Consider the following 19572-nt stretch of genomic DNA (forward strand, 5'->3'; position numbering starts at 1 on the left):
TCTCCACCAGTCCTTGCTGGTGAGAGGACTGGGGAGCCAGATCAGAGCCAAGTCAGGTTTCTAACAGCCCTGCCAGGGACCAGGCCTTAGTTTTGGTTTACTGGAACTGGCTGGAGCTGAGCAAGCTGTTCTCGGGAAGACCACAGCTCAGGGGCAACCAATCAGCAGATGCCTCACAGCCTTCTGCTGGCTCAGCACATGTCCTCCGCCTCCCCCAGCCTTCTGCTAGCTAAAGATAGCTTTCCTACCCTGCAGTCCACAAGCCCCTAACCCCTACAGCCTCCAACCAATCAGCCCCCAGACTAATCTTTCCTCCACCAATCAGCGCCAGATTAATCCCTCCTCCCTGGAATCCCCCTAACTCCGCTTAAAAGGAGCTGTGACCTCCCTTTAGGGTCGCTATTTGCCACCCCAACATGTTTCGGAAATAAACGCCCTTGCTAAATTGCATACGTGTCTGTTGGTCTTTCTTGGGGGCTTCTCTCAGACCCTAACAGCTGGTCTGCCTTGCCCAGTCCCTGTGTGTCCCCACCCTCAGAACTGGTCTGTCGTTTTGAACAGCCTCCTCAGGCCACCAAACACCTACAGCTACTGTAAGCACGGTATTTGTATGCTAGGCAAAAATTGTTTTTGAAGATGGAGAAACTTGCATGACGCTGTCCGTCAGCTAGCTGCGACCCGTGTTACCCAGACCTAAGCCCGGGTCTCATCTCTCTCCAGCTAACCACATCTCTCATTCTACACTCAGGAAAAGGTTCTCAGCCAGAAACCCATCCTTCCATTCTCCCACACCTAGGTCAGCCGGGTTGTATTGAAGAACAACACGTGGAGAAAGTCTTGGGAAAACAAAGTCGTGTTTTATTTCCACGGAGAAGCTTGAAAGCAGGAAGTTCCTAGTGCATTATGGGAACTTCCCATCACGATCGGGAGAAGGGGAAGACACTGGCTGGTAACCCCACGAGGCTGATTTGTCTCCGAGACACCATAGCCAAATGAGGAGGATGAGAACAGGTAAACCAGGTCCCTAGGTGGGATGATGGGGGGGTTGTCAACACCCAGGTAGCTCTGTCGCAGCAGAGAGGACTGTGGGTAAGTACAATCAAGCTCCCTGAAGACCTGTGTTCATGAAGTGTCAGCAGCGACTAGAAGAAAATTTCTAGAAGAAAAAACACAAAAAGAGGAGAAAAATAAACGGTAGAACACAGCCACACCCACGTCGATGGGGAACGAACTCTTTCACGAAGATTCCTACCCCGTCCACCTTCAGTCTCCTCATGAAACAAATTTTGTGGTCTCACTGAGGTGCTCAGTAACCTTTCCAGGCCAGGCATGGTGGTACGCACCTGTGCCACCAGCACCGGGGAGGCTGAGGTGAGAGAAATTAGTAGTTCGAAGCCACCTCGAGCTATACAGAAAGACCCTGTCTCAAAAATGCAAAACAAGCCGGGCGGTGGTGGCGCACGCCTTTAATCCCAGCACTCGGGAGGCAGAGCCAGGCGGATCTCTGTGAGTTCAAGGCCAGCCTGGTCTCCAAAGCGAGTTCCAGGAAAGGCGCAAAGCTACACAGAGAAACCCTGTCTCGAAAAACCAAAAAAAAAAAAAAAAATGCAAAACAAAAACCTCACCAAGAAGAACAGACTTCCGTCCTGGGGCCTTGCTTCATCACGCCTCTGAACCTCGGCCTCCTAAAAGGCTCACCAGTCTGTGAGCACCACAGGCCAGCCTTCTCCTTGGTTCTGTGCTTGTGTGGTTCCCTCTCTGTTCAGCCCTTCATCCTCACTCACACACAGTCCCATGTGTCCTGGACCATTTTCCAGGTCCCACAAAGAGGGAACCCCTCTTCTGTATCCACCCGAGGAAACCTGACTTCTGCTGCTGCTGCTGCAGCTGCTGCTGCTCACCAAAGTCCACGGAAATGCCCAGCTCCCAGCCTGCCCCAGAGGCGGTCACTCCTACTCCTGACATTCAGCCCACTTGTGTGGCCCACTCTGACACTTACCTACCAAAACTTCAGCCACTTCAGCAGGCCAGGTTGTGCCCGGGAAGCCTGCGGGACAAGGGGAATGGCTGAGTAGACATTACACTGTTACCTCCACCCTCAGCAGCCTCAGGTCCCTCTGTCTCCAGCTGCGTCTTCCCAACCCCCCATACTCACCGAGGATGATGAAGGCGTGACTCCTCCCTGGAAAGAGAAGATCAAAGAAGGTGACATGAGGCCATGGCAGCCCTCTCTAGGCTCTACCTTGGCCTCAGGCTCCCCAAGGTCCCCTCTGGCGAGCACAAGCCAATATTATCAGCAAGGTCCTTCAGGCTGGTTGTGGATACTCAGTCTGTGGAATTTTCCCCAGAGCATACATTTTATCCAGGATGATACTGAATAATGGCCCCCCCAAACACACAACACAATGGAGGAATAGGAGGAGATCTCTCCTGTCCATGGGATAGACGGAAGTCAGCCTATGGTGGCATTTCCTTCAAAGTAAAAGTGGCTCACACATACTAGGCTAGCGTCCTACCTCTGAGTACATCCCTAGCTCTTTTTTTGACCTTTATGAGACAGAATCTCTCTAAGTTGACCAGGCTAGATTGAACTCTGTAGCCCAGGTAGTCCTTGAACTTGTGATCCTCCTGCCTCAGCCACCATCCCCACCCTAACCCAAGCAGCTGGGATGATAGGCCACCAAGATCCAAGTTCTCTAATCTTAGAAGCGGTTGCTTTCGCCAGGGCCTCAGTGTTCTGGGAAATGGAAGGAAGTCGCTGAGCCAGCTCATGGACCCCTAAGACTGCCTTCTCTACAACTATGCAAAGCAAACCTCTCAGTTGTCCACTCCCCACCTTTTTTTTTTTTTTTAATTTCCTCTGAGGCTCAAAGAATTCAATTTCCCACCAACCAAGAGTCCCTTAGCTTAGCTTCTAGGATGTGCTAGGCTGCTTTCCTCCACCCCAGCTGCTGCCCCACAAAGGGCAAGAAAGCCACACTATGAAGCAAGTCTGTGTGTTTGGCCTGGTGGCTGTAATCTGTCCGTATGGAAGCATCTTGTTGCCCAGGTTTCTCCCCTACACATACTTCCAAGCAGCTCTCAGGGCGGTGTGGGGGGGCATACACTGGGGTCCCCCTTACAAAGCAGTGTGATGGAGAAAGGAGGCAGGCCTCTCCCTGCTCCAAGCACACACACACACACACACACACACACACACACACACACACACACACACACACACAGAGAGAGAGAGAGAGAGAGAGAGAGAGAGAGAGAGAGAGCTTTTTCAAAACTCACCTTGGTAGTGGTCTTGGCATAGTATTGCCAGTTGTAAGTAGGATTCCCCTGCGGGTTATTGTAGTAGTTCTGGGGGAAACAAAAGGGTGCAGAGGAGACGGGAAGATGGCATTTCATTATGTAATAAATACATCACTTTTTTGCCCAGACAACAGGTTTCTTAGAAGCCCGCACTTTGTAACATGGCCTTTCTTTCATGTTACCCCACAGGACCAACTGGAGCCCACCCTGTCAGGTCCTTCCTCCTCCTCCCTGGTCCCTATCCCAACTCTCCAAGAGTGGCATGGGAGGCAAGCGTAGGTGACCAGGAGAAGGGTGGCATTTAAGTGAGGGGTTGGGAGGAGACAGCTTGCCTTGGCTGTGACAGCTGACTCTTGTCTTGCTGCTTCAGGCTGAGAAAACTATCAGGTGGAGGAAGGATAACAGAGAGAATTTCAGATTAGCCAGCCTTGAGAATGGGGCAGAGAGAGACCCAGGGCTTTCCAGGGGAGCCTGTGGGCAGAGGGACTCACCTGATCAGCGCCTCCTGCCCTCTTCTGCAGGGATGATAGATCTGAGTCCTGAAAGGGAGCCGGAAGCTGTGGTCAGCAGTTCCGCGGCCCTCCAGGCCTTGCCAGCTTCCAAAGCCCAGACATGCCACTGCCTCAACTCTACTTCCTCTTGGGGCTCTGCCCATCCCTCCCCACCCTTGTAATGGTCCCAGCTAAGTCCAGTAGGACTGGAGGATGCCGAGGGCCCAGACAGACAGAGGACACAGATTTCCACACTCAGGACTGGGGAGCAATGGTGGAGGGTTGGGACACACACCACCTTCACAGATGCCACAGTGAGGGACACACACCACCTCCACAGGTGCCACAGTGTGGGACACACACCACCCCCACAGGTGCCGCAGTGTGGGACACACACCACCCCCACAGGTGCCACAGTGTGGGACACACCACCCCCACAGGTGCCACAGTGTGGGACACACACCACCTCCACAGGTGCCGCAGTGTGGGACACACACCACCCCCACAGGTGCCGCAATGTGGGACACACACCACCCCCACAGGTGCCACAGTGTGGGACACCAACAACACCACCTCCACAGGTGCTGCATGGTTGGAAGCTCTGAGTGGAGAGGGGGCTAGAATAACAAAGGAGATGAACCCACATGTGTCCCTCAGGCCTAGCTAGCCATGTGCTGGCAGACACTGCAGCTCCCTATGGGCCTCCTGATCCTGCTACACTGATGTTATTCTCCATGGGATGCTTAAAGCTCAGTGATTAGGTTAGTTCCCAGGAAAGGGAAGACAGGCAAGGAAGCGTTAAAGGCGTTTCAGTGCACTTCCCACAGCTCCTCAACATCTGACACAGACAATAAGGATCAAACCCAGGATCAGGGGTTCTACCAATGAGCCACACCCCAGCCCCTCACTGGGGGATTCTAGGCAGGTGCTCTACCACTGAGCCACAACCCAGCCCCTCACTGGGGGATTCTAGGCAGGGGCTCTACCACTGAGCCACAACCCAGCCCCTCACTGGGGGATTCTAGGCAGGGGCTCTACCACTGAGCCACACCCCCAGCCCCTCACTGGGGGATTCTAGGCAGGGGCTCTACCACTGAGCCACAACCCAGCCCCTCACTGGGGGATTCTAGGCAGGGGCTCTACCACTGAGTCACATCCCCAGCCCCTCACTGGGGGATTCTAGGCAGGTGCTCTACCACTGAGCCACACCCCAGCCCCTCACTGGGGGATTCTAGGCAGGGGCTCTACCATTCAGCCACACCCTAGCCCCTCACTGGGGGATTCTAGGCAGGTGCTCTACCACTGAGTCACTCTACCACTGAGTCACACCCCCAGCCCCTCTCTGGGGGATTCTAGGCAGCTCTACCAATGAGCCACACACACAGACCCTCACTGGGCAATTCTAGTCAGGGGCTCTACCACTGGGCCACACCCCAGCCCCTCACTGGGGGATTCTAGGCAGGAACTCTACCACTGAGCCACACCCCAGCCCCTCACTGGGGGATTCTAGGCAGGGTCTCCACCACTGAGCTATACCCCCAGCACCCTGAAACTGAGTCTTAGCCCCACTACCAGTTCTGACACTGAGGTCACAAACTGGTCACTCACAGGCCTCTAGACACTTTTTGTTTGATCTTCTTAAAAAAAATAGTTGCAAATGATTTAAAATCAGATTTCTAGTTTTTCTTGGAAAAAAAATTACACTGTAGTAACTCAGTTCCCACATGTGTGCATGAGGAACTCAGACAGCCTTGTCTCAGTTCTGGTTCCCAAAGGCCACTAGCCATTCAATGTTGCTGTGTGCCTTTCTAGATGACACAGTGGACCTGCTCATCCTCCCCAAGACCCAGCTGTTCAGGCCTCCCGCACCCACCTGAACGCCTGATTCCCCTCAGCATCCTCCCCTGTACCCCTCTGCCATCGCTTGAGAGTTGACCCCAAGTCCTTTCTTCTCCCCATCTTGAGTTCTCCCCTCCACCCACTTTCCCTCGGTACCCACCCAGCTGTGGCTGTCTCCGCGCCAGGCCACGCCCAGCAGCATAAGTAGCAGAACCGAGACAGTGCCTGGCTTCATGGTTCTGCTCTGGTGTAATGAGTCCCAAGCCTCTGGCCCTGGGATTTTATCCTACGGAGACCCCTCCCACCTCAGTCCTGACTCATAGCTTCTCTCCCGCTCCACCCAACTCAGGATTGCATAAACCAAAAAAAGTGGGAAGGGAAGTTGTCCTCCCTCACCAGGGACAGGAGGAAACTCGAACAGGGACATCAGTAAGCCATCTGTCACCGACTGCCAACCCTGAGTCCCCAGAGCTAAGCTGCCTCACCCCAAAATGAGAAGTTCTGTCCAACCCCCTTACCTCAATCTGTTTCCAGTTGAAGTAGGGAGTTTTGCGTTTGAAATTCTGGAAGGAGAAGAAGGGGTGAGCGAGTGCCTGTGGTGTCAGAACTCAGAGGAGGAAATGACAGCACACTGGGCCGGGTGCCAGGAGGCCATAGGAAAGGCCAGGCGTGCCTTGGGCTTGGGTGAAGATAAGCATATGGGAAGCTGAGGGTGCTTGAATCTGAGATAGTGTTGGGGATAAAATATAATGAGATGGCCTATCTCAAAGATGAGAAGAGTCGTCAGGTGCGGTGGTACACACCCAGAACCCCTGCACTCCAAAAGCCAAGACGAGAGGATTGTGAGTTCCAAGCTAGCCCAGGTCACACAGTGAATTCAAGGCCAGCCTGGGCCAGCTAGCGAGTTCAAAGCCAGCTAGGGCTACATGGTGAGATCCCCCCTCAAAAACATACGATAACAGCTAAAAAAAAAGTGAGGGAGGAGCTGGGGGTGTCGCTTAGTAACCGGGCTTGCTCAGCACGTGCAAAGCTCCATGTTGGATCCCCAGCACCGCAGAAACGAAACGAACACCCCCAAACGAGGAACGATGTTTGTGGTAGGCGGCTACAGCTGCTTTGCGGGACACATGATAGGGGGCATGACGGTCAAGATCCCCAGGTCTTTGGAAAGCGAGACTTCTCCTACCTCCCAGAGTCTGCGGAAGTAGAGTAAGGCTCGGGTGCTGGGAGGCGGGAGGCGGCCCTGTGAACAAAAGATGGGGAACAGGTTAGCAGGGAGCCCCGCCACTGCTCATCTAAAGCCCCGACTCCCACTCCTGCCGCTTTTCAGCCTTCAGAGATGCCTCGTAACTAATGTGTGACAGGCATGCTGGGAGTCCCTAGGGACACCAGAACCTGGAAATGGAGAGAGAGAGACTGGCTAGTTATCCGTGCTGTGTGCCTGCCCAGGCCCAGCTCGGTCCCTCTCCTTGGTACAACACAACCCTCACAAGCCGCTCAGGACCCAGGGCTACGGCAGTCACCAGCACATCTCCCTCCTCCCTCCCAGGACAACAGTGGAGGCGAAGAAAGGAGCAGAGACCAGAAGTGTGCGACAGCTATGGTTTATTTCCAGGGGGCAGGGTGAGAGTCGGGGTGAGGGAAGGGTGGGGCTCTCATGCAGCTGGTAGCTCCTCATCTGATGGTCATGGTTTGCGAAAGCTCCCTTTGTCCTGAGCAGAGAAATGGGTTCTAAGAGGAAGCTAGAGGAGTTGGGATCTCTGGGGGAGCCGTGGAGAGGGGGCGGGGCTGGCAGGGAACCCTGCCCTCAAATTCTGCACGGATCATCTAAGACTGGCATCACTCCACACAAGCCCCAGGCCCCAGCTGGAGCTAGAGCCCCTCCTCTCGCTCACCCCATTGGCTGAAGTGCTCAGCTCCCTCATCCCCTTCCCACTGGGGAAGACTAGAGCTGGGTGTCCTCTCCTGTCCAGCTCTGCCTCCCCCTTCGTCCCGACTGACCTGCTGAGAGGCCAGTCCCTGTGAATCCCACCTAGCTAGCATTCCCCAGATGGGCAAAAATGCTTGGTGAAGTGCCAGCCTGTGTCCTGGCCTCCTAGGGGATCCTTAGTCCCCAAGGACCACAGCAAAGAGGCTTGCCCCACCAGAAACTGTTTTCTTAAAAAACAGACCTCTCTTTCCAGGCATGGTATTTGTGCCTGGAAGCCCAGCACTCAGGAGGCTGAGTCAGGAAACACTCAGGTTTGAGGTAAATCTGGGCTACCAAGTAAGTTCAAGGCTAGCCTGAGCTACATTGGGAGGCTCTGTCTCAAAGTTAAATAATAAAGCACAAAAATAAAACAGAATCTATTTTGTCCATTTAAACCAGAAACTTGTTGCCACTGGAAAACACCCGTCTCTCCTACCTTCGCCTTATCCCTCACAAGTCAAGCAGGCTTTCCGGAGGTTTGGACAATTCTGTTCCCATTTCACCACGCCCGCTCTCCCACAGAGACCCCAAGTCTTGGGAAGGATGTTTTAGGATAAGGATTAAAATTTCAGCAGCTCAAAGGGCCAATCGGGTGGCTGGAAAGCTTGACAGACAGGCTCAGAATAGCTTCTAGAGAACAAGGGTCCACAGCATAAAGTAGGACCACTCTGTCCCATGAAGGGGGGTCCCAGAGAGGCCAAATCGTTCAAGATAAGCCTAAGGCACTAGGTGAAGTCATCCAATTTTTAAACTTCGGCAAGTAATTTATATATATATATTTTAAATGTGTCTTGGTGACTCATGATAAGGCCACCCCATCTCTTGGGTGTGTACTGTTGTTTCTTAACACCCTCCAACTCTCCTGAGCCTGGTGTCTCAGACCTGTCATTCTAGCTACTCAGGAGGCTGAGGCAGGAGGATCATGAATTTAAGGACTGCTTTGACAACTTAATGAAACTTTGTCTCAAAATAAAAAGTGAAAAAGAATGCTAGAGAGGTGGCTCAGTGGTAGAGCCCTGCCTAGAATCCCCCAGTGAGGGGCTGGGGGTGTGGCTCAGTGGTAGAACCCTTGCCTAGAATCCCCCAGTGAGGGGCTGGGGTGTGGCTCAGTGGTAGAGCCCTTACCTAGAATCCCCCAGTGAGGGGCTGGGGTGTGTCTCAGTGGTAGGGCCCCTGCCTAGAATCCCCCAGTGAGGGGCTGGGGTGTGTCTCAGTGGTAGAGCCCCTGCCTAGAATCCCCCAGTGAGGGGCTGGGGTATGGCTCAGTGGTAGAGCCCTTACCTAGAATCCCCCAGTGAGGGGCTGGGGGTGTGGCTCGGTGGGAGAGCCCCTGCCTAGAATCCCCCAGTGAGGGGCTGGGGATGTGTCTCAATGGTAGAGCACTGTGTCTAGCTCTCTTTTGGCCCTAGGTTCAATCCCAAGCACTGAAAAAAAAAAAGAGAATTCTTTGAACTAAAAATAGGGCTGGAGAGATGGCTCAGGATTTAAGAGTACTTGTTCTTGCAGAGGACAGAATTCAGTTCCCAGCAACCACATCAGGCAGCTCACAATTGCCTGTAACTCCAGCTCCAAGGGATCCAATGCCCTCTTCTGGCCTCCATGGGTACCACTCCCCAACACACAGAAACAGACACACAAATAACAAAATTTTAAATTTTTAAGAAAGGTAAACATTTTTTAAAGTAAAAATAAGCTCCAAGGTGGCTTTTTTAAAAAGTGGTCTAAACAGGCACTATTTGTCATCCATAGTCACGGTTTCTGCCCGGGGAGTTCGGATTTTTCTTTTCCCTTCATCCCTCTCATTTCCCATCAAGCTATCATGATGTCAAACTATCCTGGCCAAGGGCATCCACTGTGAAAGGGAAGGGTAGGACGGGAGAAGGAGAAAGGGTCTCACTGCCCCAGCTGTGAGGTGTATGTGAGCAGGGTCACTCCCAAGACCTGTCACACATCTGGTACTCAGCAGCTCCCTGTCCATTCTCCTTGTCTCTCTTTGTTTTTCAGTCTACATATGACCTTGTAGGTCCACATGACTCCCCATTCAGTGAATTCCCTAGGATCATGCCTACTCAGTCTACCTAATCCCTTTTGTGTAGAGCTGGGATTGAACCCAGAGTTTCACTAGTGCTAGGTAAGCAGCTCCACTGATGAGCCACACCCCAACCCCTCACTGGGGGATTCTAGGCAGGGGCTCTACCACTGAGCCACACCCCCAACCCCTCACTGGGGGATTCTAGGCAGGGGCTCTACCACTGAGACACAACCCAGCCCCTCACTGGGGGATTCTAGGCAGGTGCTCTACCACTGAGCCACACCCCCAGCCCCTCACTGGGGGATTCTAGGCAGGGGTTCTACCACTGAGCCACACCCCAGCCCCTCACTGGGGGATTCTAGGCAGGAGCTCTACCACTGAGCCACACCCCCAGTCCCTCACTGGGGAATTCTAGGCAGGGCCTCTACCACTGAGCCACACCCCCAGCCCCTCACTGGAGGATTCTAGGCAGGGGCTCTACCACTGAGACACACCCCAGCCCCTCACTGGAGGATTCTAGGCAGGGGCTCTACCACTGAGCTGTACCCCAGCCCTCACTGGAGGATTCTAGGCAGGGGCTCCACACTGAGTTTCAAGTCAGACCTTCACTGATGGACTTTGAGATATCATCTCTTACATTGCCCAAGCAAGCTGTGAACTCGCTCTGCAAGTCCAGGGTGGCCTTGAGGTTGCCAATCCTGTTGCTTCGTCTTCCCAGTTGCAGAGATGACAAACCTGTACCTCACGGGTCTAAAGGGGAGACTGAGGCTGAGGAGTCATCTGGTTCTTCACATTAAGGTATTAAAGACAGTCATCTCCTCTGCTCATTGCCAGCACCCAACGATTTCCGAATTCACCCTATCTTTCCAGGTCTCCATTGGCTCCTCACGTAGATGCATTTGGTTTGATCGTTTGCCAAATGATCATGATTACTATTCTCCTGCCTCATCGTGAAGATGTCTAGCTCTCCTCCCTCTGGTCCTCTGCTCTCAAACCATCAGGGCGTGCACGGCCTTCCGGCCCTTACCTTGTTTATGGCATCCCAGTTAATGAAACCCAACTTGGATTTAAAATTCTGCAGAGAAAACAAAAAGAAATGTCCAAATCAGATCATGAAACAATGTCTGGCTTTTTGTTTTGTTTTCTTTTTCAGGCCAGAAAAGGTCAAGAGCACTGGATGCTCTTCCAGAGGATCTGAGTTCTATTCCCAGCACCTGCATGGTGGTTCACAGCCATCTCCAACTCCAGTTCCAAGAGATCTAATGCCCTCTTCTGGCCTCTGCTGCCACCAGATACACATGCGGTACTCAGACATATATGCAGGTGAAGCACTCATATGTATAAAATGAAAGTAGAATTTAAAAATCCTAAAGAAAAGGTCAAGACCATGGCTTTTCTCTTGGGACGTGGAGGACTAAGGAAGTGGGGTTGCTTCTCCTGGGGGGCCAAGCAGCTTACCTCCCAGAAACTGTCAAAGTTGAAGGGCAAGGAAGACGGGTCGGAGTTCTAAGGAATGGATGAGAAACAGCAGGAAGTTAAGAGTCCACTTTGTGAGCAAGAGGCAGAGGCGGGAGATGCGGGTGTCGGGAAGGAACGAGACACAAGGATGCCCGACACCCCAGTCCCGGCCCAAAGTGGAGTAAGAGCTCCGCTCACCACAGCTTTGAGTCCACTGACAGCTTCATTGTATTCGCCATTCCCATTGGACCCATGCTCCTGGATAGGGGAAAGGAAGCCATGTTCAAAGCTCATGTTCACCATCACACAAGTGCCTGCCAGTCCACCCCAGGCCCACCCATCTCCACCAATGGCCCTGCGTCTCTCCTTCTCGCCATAACCTTTTCTCTTCTCTCTCGCACTCCTGAACTCCCAGCTCAAAAAGACGAATGACTTCAACCACACAGCTGACCTGGTCTCTCGAGACATGCACACACTTTGTCGCCCAGGCTGGCCCCAAACTTGGCAGTGATCTTCCTGTGTCAACCTCCCAGTTCTACAGTGGTTACAGTGATCCACCACCATGTCTAATGGTCACATTTTTGCCTCCACTTCCTTCTGCCCAGCCCCAACAAAGGCCAGTGAAAATGATGAGAGATAATGTGTGGTCCCACTTTGCTCCTAGCACCACAGCATAGGATGGATTTGCAATGACTTCATTTCTCCAGAAGTGGCCAACAGGGCCTCTAGACTGGCCTACTGTCTAGACCCTGCATTACCCCAGTTTGATTATGATACAGAGAAGTCAACAGTAGCTAAGGAAGATGGGCAGGTCAGGGTTCACTGTCCCTTCTTATGCTAGGGAGCCAGACTCAAAGAGGTCAATTGACCTGCCTGAAAAAGCTTAGATGATGAGTGGTGGACCTGACTTTTAACCCCCATCTTTATACCCAAAGTTCAGCAACTTTCCTCTTCTCAATACTTACTTATTAAGCACATTTAAATGTACATATATATATATATGTCTGTATGTATATATATATATGTATATGCATGTATATTCTGTTGATCTCTATTCAGCGAACAGATATCACAGGAAACTGAACCTAGAGTCTCACATATGTTGAACAGGGGCTCTACCACTGAGCCACGCCCCCAACCCCTCACTGGGGGATTCTAGGCAGGGGCTCTACCACTGAGCCATGCCCCAGTTATCTTTTGCTTTTTAAAATAGGATCTCTCTAAGTTGCCCCAGAGTGGCCTTGAACACACTCTATAGACCAGGCAATCCTTGAATTTGTGATCCTCCTGCCTCATCCTCCCTAGTAGCTGGGATTATAAGTCTTGCCTCCAGGCCTAGTCTCTGTTCTTTTTCTTTTTGACTGATATCACATCTGCCATCAGTATGGCTCTGATCCCAAACGGAAGGAGGAAGGGAACCAGTAGTAGAGGAGGGAGGGAGATCCCAGCCGCCATTTTGGTTTCCTGGTAGTCACTCAGCAGTTTAAGAGCGACTTGGGAGAGGAAATAGGTATTTTTGTCTCTTGACATTCTGTCCCACTCTCCACCATCCCTTCTGCTAAGCCGCCCTGGCTGTCCCCTGACTCACCTGGTAGTCGTGGGAGCCCCCAAGGAGACGGCTGCTTTCTCTGCTTTCCTAGGGAGACATAAAGTGCAGAAGTCAGTTTGGGAGGAGAGGGCAGGACAGACAGGTGCAGAGGTGGACAGGGAAGTGTGGACAGCATCTTCTCTCCCGTGACTCTACCAGATCCTACTTCAACCTCTCACATGTGGGCCAGTGACTGCTCATTTATGCTTAATAGTACGTCACCCTCTCTTAATATTTATTTCTCCAGAACCCAGTGAGAAATGCCATTGCCTCTAAGTCAACTGAATCTTCCCCTGGCCAGGCTGCTGGACTAAATTGACAGACTAGAAACTCCAGGTGGGTTGGTTCCTGCACTGGGCAGAAAGGGAGTGGCAGCCGGTGAGCCTGTGGGTTGAAGCGGCACGCGGTATGTGGCTACTTAGCCAGCTCCTGAGTTAGAAGTCAGCAGCTCCATTGTCTGCTCCTCATTCCCAGAGCTCGCTGGGGACCTGGCCCGGATGTGGGACACCTGCCCTGTTAGTATTGCTACTGAAGACTTGTGACTACTGTTTTATTTGCAAGCAGAGTATCTATTCTTAAAGGCGGCTGTCCCCCTGCCCTAATGTCCCCTGGGACCTCTGGGGCCTCCCTGTTCTCTGCTAAAGTACCATAAAAGAATGAAAAGCAGAAAAAGTATGTAAGTACTTGTAAATACTAGAAAATAATAGACATTTAAAATAATCCACCAGTGGCAGAGACCATAGAAACAGTGATGTTATTGACTCTGTTTGTTCTTCTTCTTGTCTGTTTGTCTGTTTGTCTGTCTGTCTATTTGTTTGTTTGTTTGTTTTTCAAGACAGGGTTTCTCTGCATAGACCAGACTGTCCTGGACCTCACAGAGATCTGCCTGCCTCTGCCTCCCAAGTACAGGCTCTAAAGGCTTGAGACACCACACCCAGCTGACTCCTGTGTTCTTAACACTGATTTAAAAAATAAATAATAAATAAACAAAGGAACAAGAGTTAACAAGCTGAAAGAGTTGCTCTTCAAACCTGGGAACCCATAAAAGTTAGCACCCTAATATTCACGTTCTTCAGAGAGCTGCCTGTGATCAGCCTCCCCCGCCTCTCCGTCTTCCTGCCATCTCATCTTGTCCCTTGCTCAATGACCTCTGCTGCCACCAGGGCCCAGCCCAGCAGCCACAGCATCCCCAAGGGACAGATGAGTCCCAGCCCCACCCCAGATCTGCTGGCTCAACCTGCATTTTGCACAAGACCTCTAGGTGTGGACGGGATGTCATACTTACTCAGTCAGCATCACTGCGGGTGCTGACCTTAGTGCCCCGATTTCCAGAATAACTAGGAAAGTGTGTGTGTGCTCTGCTCCTCTGCTGGAGCTCACTGGACTCTGGTCACTGGCCGGGGATGGGACATTTGGAATGACTGTCTCTAAAACGGGCTGATAAAATACTGACAGTGGGCATAGTGGCGCACGCCTATAACTGGCACTCAAGAGACGGAGGCAGGAGGATCTAAAGTGTGAAGTCAGCCTGGGCTCGAGTGAGAGCCTTTCTCAAAAACAAGTGAATGAAATCGGACTGGTTTCCACATGGATTCCTCACAGCCTCATCTGGATATAAAGCAAAGCATAATGCATGAGAGTTTGCCATCCACGTTTAAGGCCTGTTTGAGCTACTGTTTAGGGTGTTTAAGGCCAGTCTGAGGAACTTAGTGAGCCCCCGTTTCAAGGTAAAAACTAAAAAAGAAGCTGGACTTGGTGATTTATCTCTGTAATCCCAGCACTTGCAAGGCTAAGGCAAAAGGATTTCTGTGGGTTTGAGGCCAGTCTGGACTGATCCTGTTAGTGAGATAGTGTCTTAAAAAAATAAAGGAAGGAAGGAAGGAAGGAAGAAAGGAAGGAAGGAAGGAAGGAAGGAAGGAAGGAAGGAAAGAAGGAAGGAAGGAGAAGAGAAGAGAAGAGAAGAGAAGAGAAGAGAAGAGAAGAGAAGAGAAGAAAAGAAAAGAAAAGACTAGTTCCATGATAGAACATTTGCCTAGAACCCAGCACTGAGGGGCTGAGGATGTGGCTCAGCAGTTAGAGCACCTGTCTAGAATCCCCCAGTGAAGAGCTGTGGGCCATTGGTAGAGTGGTTGCCTAGCATGAACAAGGCCTGTGGTTCAATCCCTGGCGGCAGCACACACACACACACACACACACACACACACACACACACACGCAGAAGGAATTCTGTCCTGTTGTCCACTGTGACTTTAGAGACTTGGTATTTTAGGAGTCTCTGTTTGGGTTCCCTCCAAGGGTTGGATGGAGGTGAGCATCATTAAGGAGGCTGAGCTGAGTGGGCTCCTGAGGTCACAGCATGGTCACAGTGGCAAAAGGCTGCCACTGGACAAGTGAGTTTGACTCTCACCTGGCTCCTGGATCCTCCGGCCGAGTGCTCATTATCCCCTGAGTTGTCACACTGTGAGGAAAAGATTTTTTTTCTCAATCTCCCACTGACTTACGATCTCAGCCCCCATGGCCTCAGCACAGCAATCAGCTCCCCTTGGGAGACAGCCACACCCCCCATGTTCAGCCAAGCCCCATCCCTGGCCCCTCTTCCAGCATCTGTGTCCACCCCTCCCTGACCCCTCCTCCAGCATCTGTGTCCACCCCTCCCTGACCCCTCCTCCAGCATCTGTGTCCACCCCTCCCTGACCCCTTCTCCAGCATCTGTGTCCACCCCTCCCTGACCCCTCCTCCAGCATCTGTGTCCACCCCTCCCTGACCCCTCCTCCAGCATCTGTGTCCACCCCTCCCTGACCCCTCCTCCAGCATCTGTGTCCACCCCTCCCTGACCCCTCCTCCAGCATCTGTGTCCACCCCTCCCTGACCCCTCCTCCAGCATCTGTGTCCACCCCTCCCTGACCCCTCCTCCAGCATCTGTGTCCACCCATCCCTGACCCCTCCTCCAGCATCTGTGTCCACCCATCCCTGACCCCTCCTCCAGCATCTGTGTCCACCCATCCCTGATCCCTCCTCCAGCATCTGTGTCCACCCCTCCCTGACCCCTCCTCCAGCATCTGTGTCCACCCATCCCTGACCCCTCCTCCAGCATCTGTGTCCACCCATCCCTGATCCCTCCTCCAGCATCTGTGTCCACCCATCCCTGACCCCTCCTCCAGCATCTGTGTCCACCCCTCCCTGACCCCTCCTCCAGCATCTGTGTCCACATGCCCTCCCTGACCCCTCCTCCAGCATCTGTGTCCACCCATCCCTGACCACTCCTCCAGCATCTGTGTCCACCCCTCCCTGACCCCTCCTCCAGCATCTGTGTCCACCCCTCCCTGATCCCTCCTCCAGCATCTGTGTCCACCCATCCCTGACCACCCACCTCAGGTTTGTTTCCACCACCGCTTCCACCTCTGCTGCCCGAGGACGAGCCAGTTCCCTGCAAGGAAAGAATCCGTATAATGTCTTAAAAGTGTGTGCTAAGGAACCCAGGAGTTCCCCAGCCATCCCTCCAGCCTCCATTCTTCCCTCACCTTCAGCCAACTGATTACTAGGGCCAACTGAATTTCAGTAAAAGAAGGCCAAGTATGGCCCGGAGTTTGGAAATACACGGTGATTTGGGGAGTCTGAGCTGTTAGTTCTCCAACACACACACACACACACACACACACACACACACACACACACACACACATACACACACACACACACACATACACACACACACACACATATACACACACACACATACACACACACACACATATACACACACACACACATACACACACACACACATACACACACACACACATACACACACACACACACATACACACACACACATACACACACACACATATACACACACACACACATACACACACACACACACACACATACACACACACACACACACATACACACACACACACACACACACACACACACACACACACACACACACACACCTATAAGAAGCTGCCACTGTGGGTGAGGCTGAAGAGATGGCTCAGAGGTTATGAACACATACTCTTTCAGAGGACCCAAGTTCAGTTCCCAGGACTCGTGTTGGGCAACTCACGACTGCCTGTAACTCCAGCACCAGGGCCCATCAGTCTAGCTGCCATGGGCTCCTGCACTCATAAACGTGTACCTAAATACACGTACACACCTCACAAAACATTTTTTAAAGAAGCTGCTGCTAGGGGACAGGCTAGGGCCTGTTCCACCCCTGCCCTTCCTTATGCACCCTTTCTTACAAAATAAAAATAAAAAGAGGGGACCCTTACCCTGGAGACTGAATAGCCTTCATCAAAATTAGACGTCTCTATTTCCTGAATGGGGAGAGAGGTACTCTCAGACTCTGCACACAAAGCCACTGGTGATGTAACAGCGGCTTATCTATCTATCTATTTATTTATTTATCCCTGTAGCCCCGAATAACCTTGAACTCATTTTAAGTAGCTGTGGATGACCCTAACTCCTGATCCTGCCGCCACCCCCAGGGAGCCAGGATTCCATGAGTGTGTCACCACACTAGGCTTCTATGGAACCCAGGACCTTGTACATGCTATACTAACACCCTCTACCCACCTCGTGCCAGCAGCGTCCATACGTGCCCCCTTTGACTGTACCATCCTCAGACTCCTACGGAAACTTGTGCGGCCCCCGAGTGTGGATGCCTCTCTTGGGGCTCGTTTCTAAGGTGCTCCCTCCTAACGCTCTCACCCATCACGTGGGGGCCTCACATGTGCAGTCACCAGTGTTGTCTACACCGCAGGCGTCGTTGAGTCTCCATGACAACAGCCCACCCCACCCCACCCCCCCTGTTCTCCCCAAGCATCCCAAACAAGTTGTTTGCTTTGTTTGAGAGGTAGCCCTGGCTGGCCTCAAACTCACAGAATGACTCAGAGGTTATGAACACATTCTCTTCCAGAGGACCCAGAGCAGCCTTCCAGGTGCTGGAGAGAACAATATTATCCTGTGCCCACCTGTCTTCTTCCCTCCCCTCACCCTCAGTTCTACTCAGCAAGGGGCAAAGGTTAGACCTGAGCCAGAGCTATCTCTCCATGGCAGCTTGCACAGGAAGGGAGTAGGCAATGTAGGAAGTCAGAGCCCCTTCATAAGGAACCCTGTAATTAGGGCTGGGAGGGTGGGGAACCAGGGCTGAAGGAATCTCAGCATGACCACTGTCACTGAAGCCATCCACTCTAGGGTTGTGACAGCTTTAAGAGAAACCCCAGAGCCTGGGTCCTCACCATCAGGACCGTCACCCCATCCCAAGGAAGAAACTTACCCGGGACCCAGAACTGCCACTGCCACTGTTGCCTTGGCCGCTGCTGCCGTGGCTGCTGCCATGGCCACTGTTACCGTGGCTGCCGCCGCCATGGCTATTGCCGCTGTTGCTGCCGTGGCCACCGTTGCTGCCGCCGTTGCTGCCGCCATTGCTGCCACCATTGCCGCCACCACTGCTGCTTCCCTGCAAGCCAGAAGAACAGCAGCGCAGTGGCTAAGGGCAGGGTCCCTACACTTGCCCTTGTCCCTGCATAACCCCAGCCCACCTAGAAAGTAATGCATCCCAGCCTTCCCAGACCTGAACCACAGACCATGCCTCCTCTTACCGCATAGTTGCTTTCACGGGAGCCAGATGGTGGGGGGTTGGTACACTGTGGATGGAAGGGGACCCCACAAGGGCAGAGATGTCAAAGCCACTGCCACAGGCCAGGTCTCTCTCTGCTGCCTGTGTCCCGGCTTCCTTACCCCCTTCAGTTCTCTCCCTCTTCCCTGGCCTGTGACCTCCACCCCTTCCCTTCCCTCTCCCTTTCCTCCTTGCTCCTCCCCTGTTCTGTCGCACACACCCAGACACCCTTCCCTTCTACCTTACCCCTGAGTTTTGGTTGTTGCCTCTCACTGACCCGTAGCCAGGCTGAGCCACAGCTCCCTACAGGGAGGGCGAAACCCAGTTTAGGATCCAGAGTACAAGGTGGGGTGGGGAGGGCAGGGTTGAGGGATGGATCTGGGTGGTGACTTTACCTGAGCATTGGTCTCATAGTTGAATGACCTGCCATCGCCACCCTGACCCACAGAGCCACCCAGAGAGTTGGTTCCAAAGTTGCCTTCTGAGGCCCAGGGGGTCCCTTGACCACCGGGATTGCCACGGCCTCCAGCACCACCTTGAGAGCCAAACATTCCATGGCCTCCAGACGTCCCCTGAAAGGACGATACACCCACCCTTAGTGTGCCCGTCTCTGACAATCATAAGAGAGAGAGGAGTCGGCACAATCGGGGGGGGGGGGGGAGAGGAGAGGAGATGCATGACAACCAAAGCAAAACCAAAGCAACAGTCCCAGACAGCCACCCAGGAACCATCTGTTCACCCTGGACCCATTTCTCAAGATCAGCACACCCAGCTTCGCAGCCACTCACCCAAGACCCGGAGTTGCGGGCAGCGTCCATCCCACGTCGAACGACATCCTCAGCCTGTCTGCCAACCTCGTCCCCAGCGTTTCCCAGAGATCGAGCTGCCTCCCCGAGCCTGTGGTCGAAAGCGTCCCCCCTGGCCCCCCTCAGTGCATAGCCACCTTCCTCTCCATGCCCCTGACCAAGGGCACTCTGGATCCCGGAGCTGGCTGCTTCCTTCGCCCCTTCGCCCACAGCCTCTCCGATGGCATCGCCCACCCCTTGTGCGGCACTTGAGCCGGTGCCCTCGCCTCCACTCTGCAGTGGGCTAGCTGCCCCGCTACCCAGACAGAGGGCCAGCAGGAGGCAGGCCAGGGACCCCCGGAGTTTCATCTCTCCCCTCAGGATCTTTGCAGCCCAATCTGTTTCTTGTTCCCTTCTCTCTTCCTCTGGACTATGGGACCTCCTGCCTTGCTCTCTCTGCTTCTGACTCCACCTCCCTCAG

The 19572-nt window shown here is 53.0% G+C and overlaps 1 protein-coding gene across 2 annotated transcripts; it reads right to left on the reverse strand.

Moving 5' to 3' along the window:
* Nucleotides 1–837: 837 nt before the first annotated feature.
* Dmkn (dermokine) lies at nucleotides 838–19480 on the reverse strand. Of its 2 annotated transcripts, XM_052761881.1 has the most exons (20): nucleotides 19095–19480; nucleotides 18702–18878; nucleotides 18553–18609; nucleotides 18290–18334; nucleotides 17965–18147; nucleotides 16958–17002; nucleotides 16048–16104; nucleotides 15085–15135; nucleotides 12678–12725; nucleotides 11288–11347; nucleotides 11090–11137; nucleotides 10659–10706; nucleotides 6817–6873; nucleotides 6149–6193; nucleotides 3792–3839; nucleotides 3633–3680; nucleotides 3280–3348; nucleotides 2156–2182; nucleotides 2000–2047; nucleotides 838–1156 (listed from the first exon to the last, which is right to left on the reverse strand). In XM_052761881.1, exons 1-19 carry the CDS (start codon nucleotides 19458–19460, stop codon nucleotides 2000–2002), a joined length of 1527 nt encoding a protein of 508 aa, XP_052617841.1. In that variant the 5' UTR covers nucleotides 19461–19480; the 3' UTR covers nucleotides 838–1156. The 2 variants fall into 2 exon arrangements, with proteins under 2 accessions (XP_052617841.1, XP_052617842.1); XM_052761882.1 differs by lacking the exons at nucleotides 6149–6193; nucleotides 6817–6873; nucleotides 10659–10706; ... (9 more) ...; nucleotides 18702–18878; nucleotides 19095–19480 and adding an exon at nucleotides 5791–6085.
* Nucleotides 19481–19572: the final 92 nt, after the last annotated feature.

The sequence above is a fragment of the Peromyscus californicus genome, unplaced genomic scaffold (assembly GCF_007827085.1).
Source record: "Peromyscus californicus insignis strain IS unplaced genomic scaffold, ASM782708v3 Scaffold_4__1_contigs__length_199733344, whole genome shotgun sequence".
Lineage (NCBI taxonomy): Eukaryota > Metazoa > Chordata > Mammalia > Rodentia > Cricetidae > Peromyscus > Peromyscus californicus.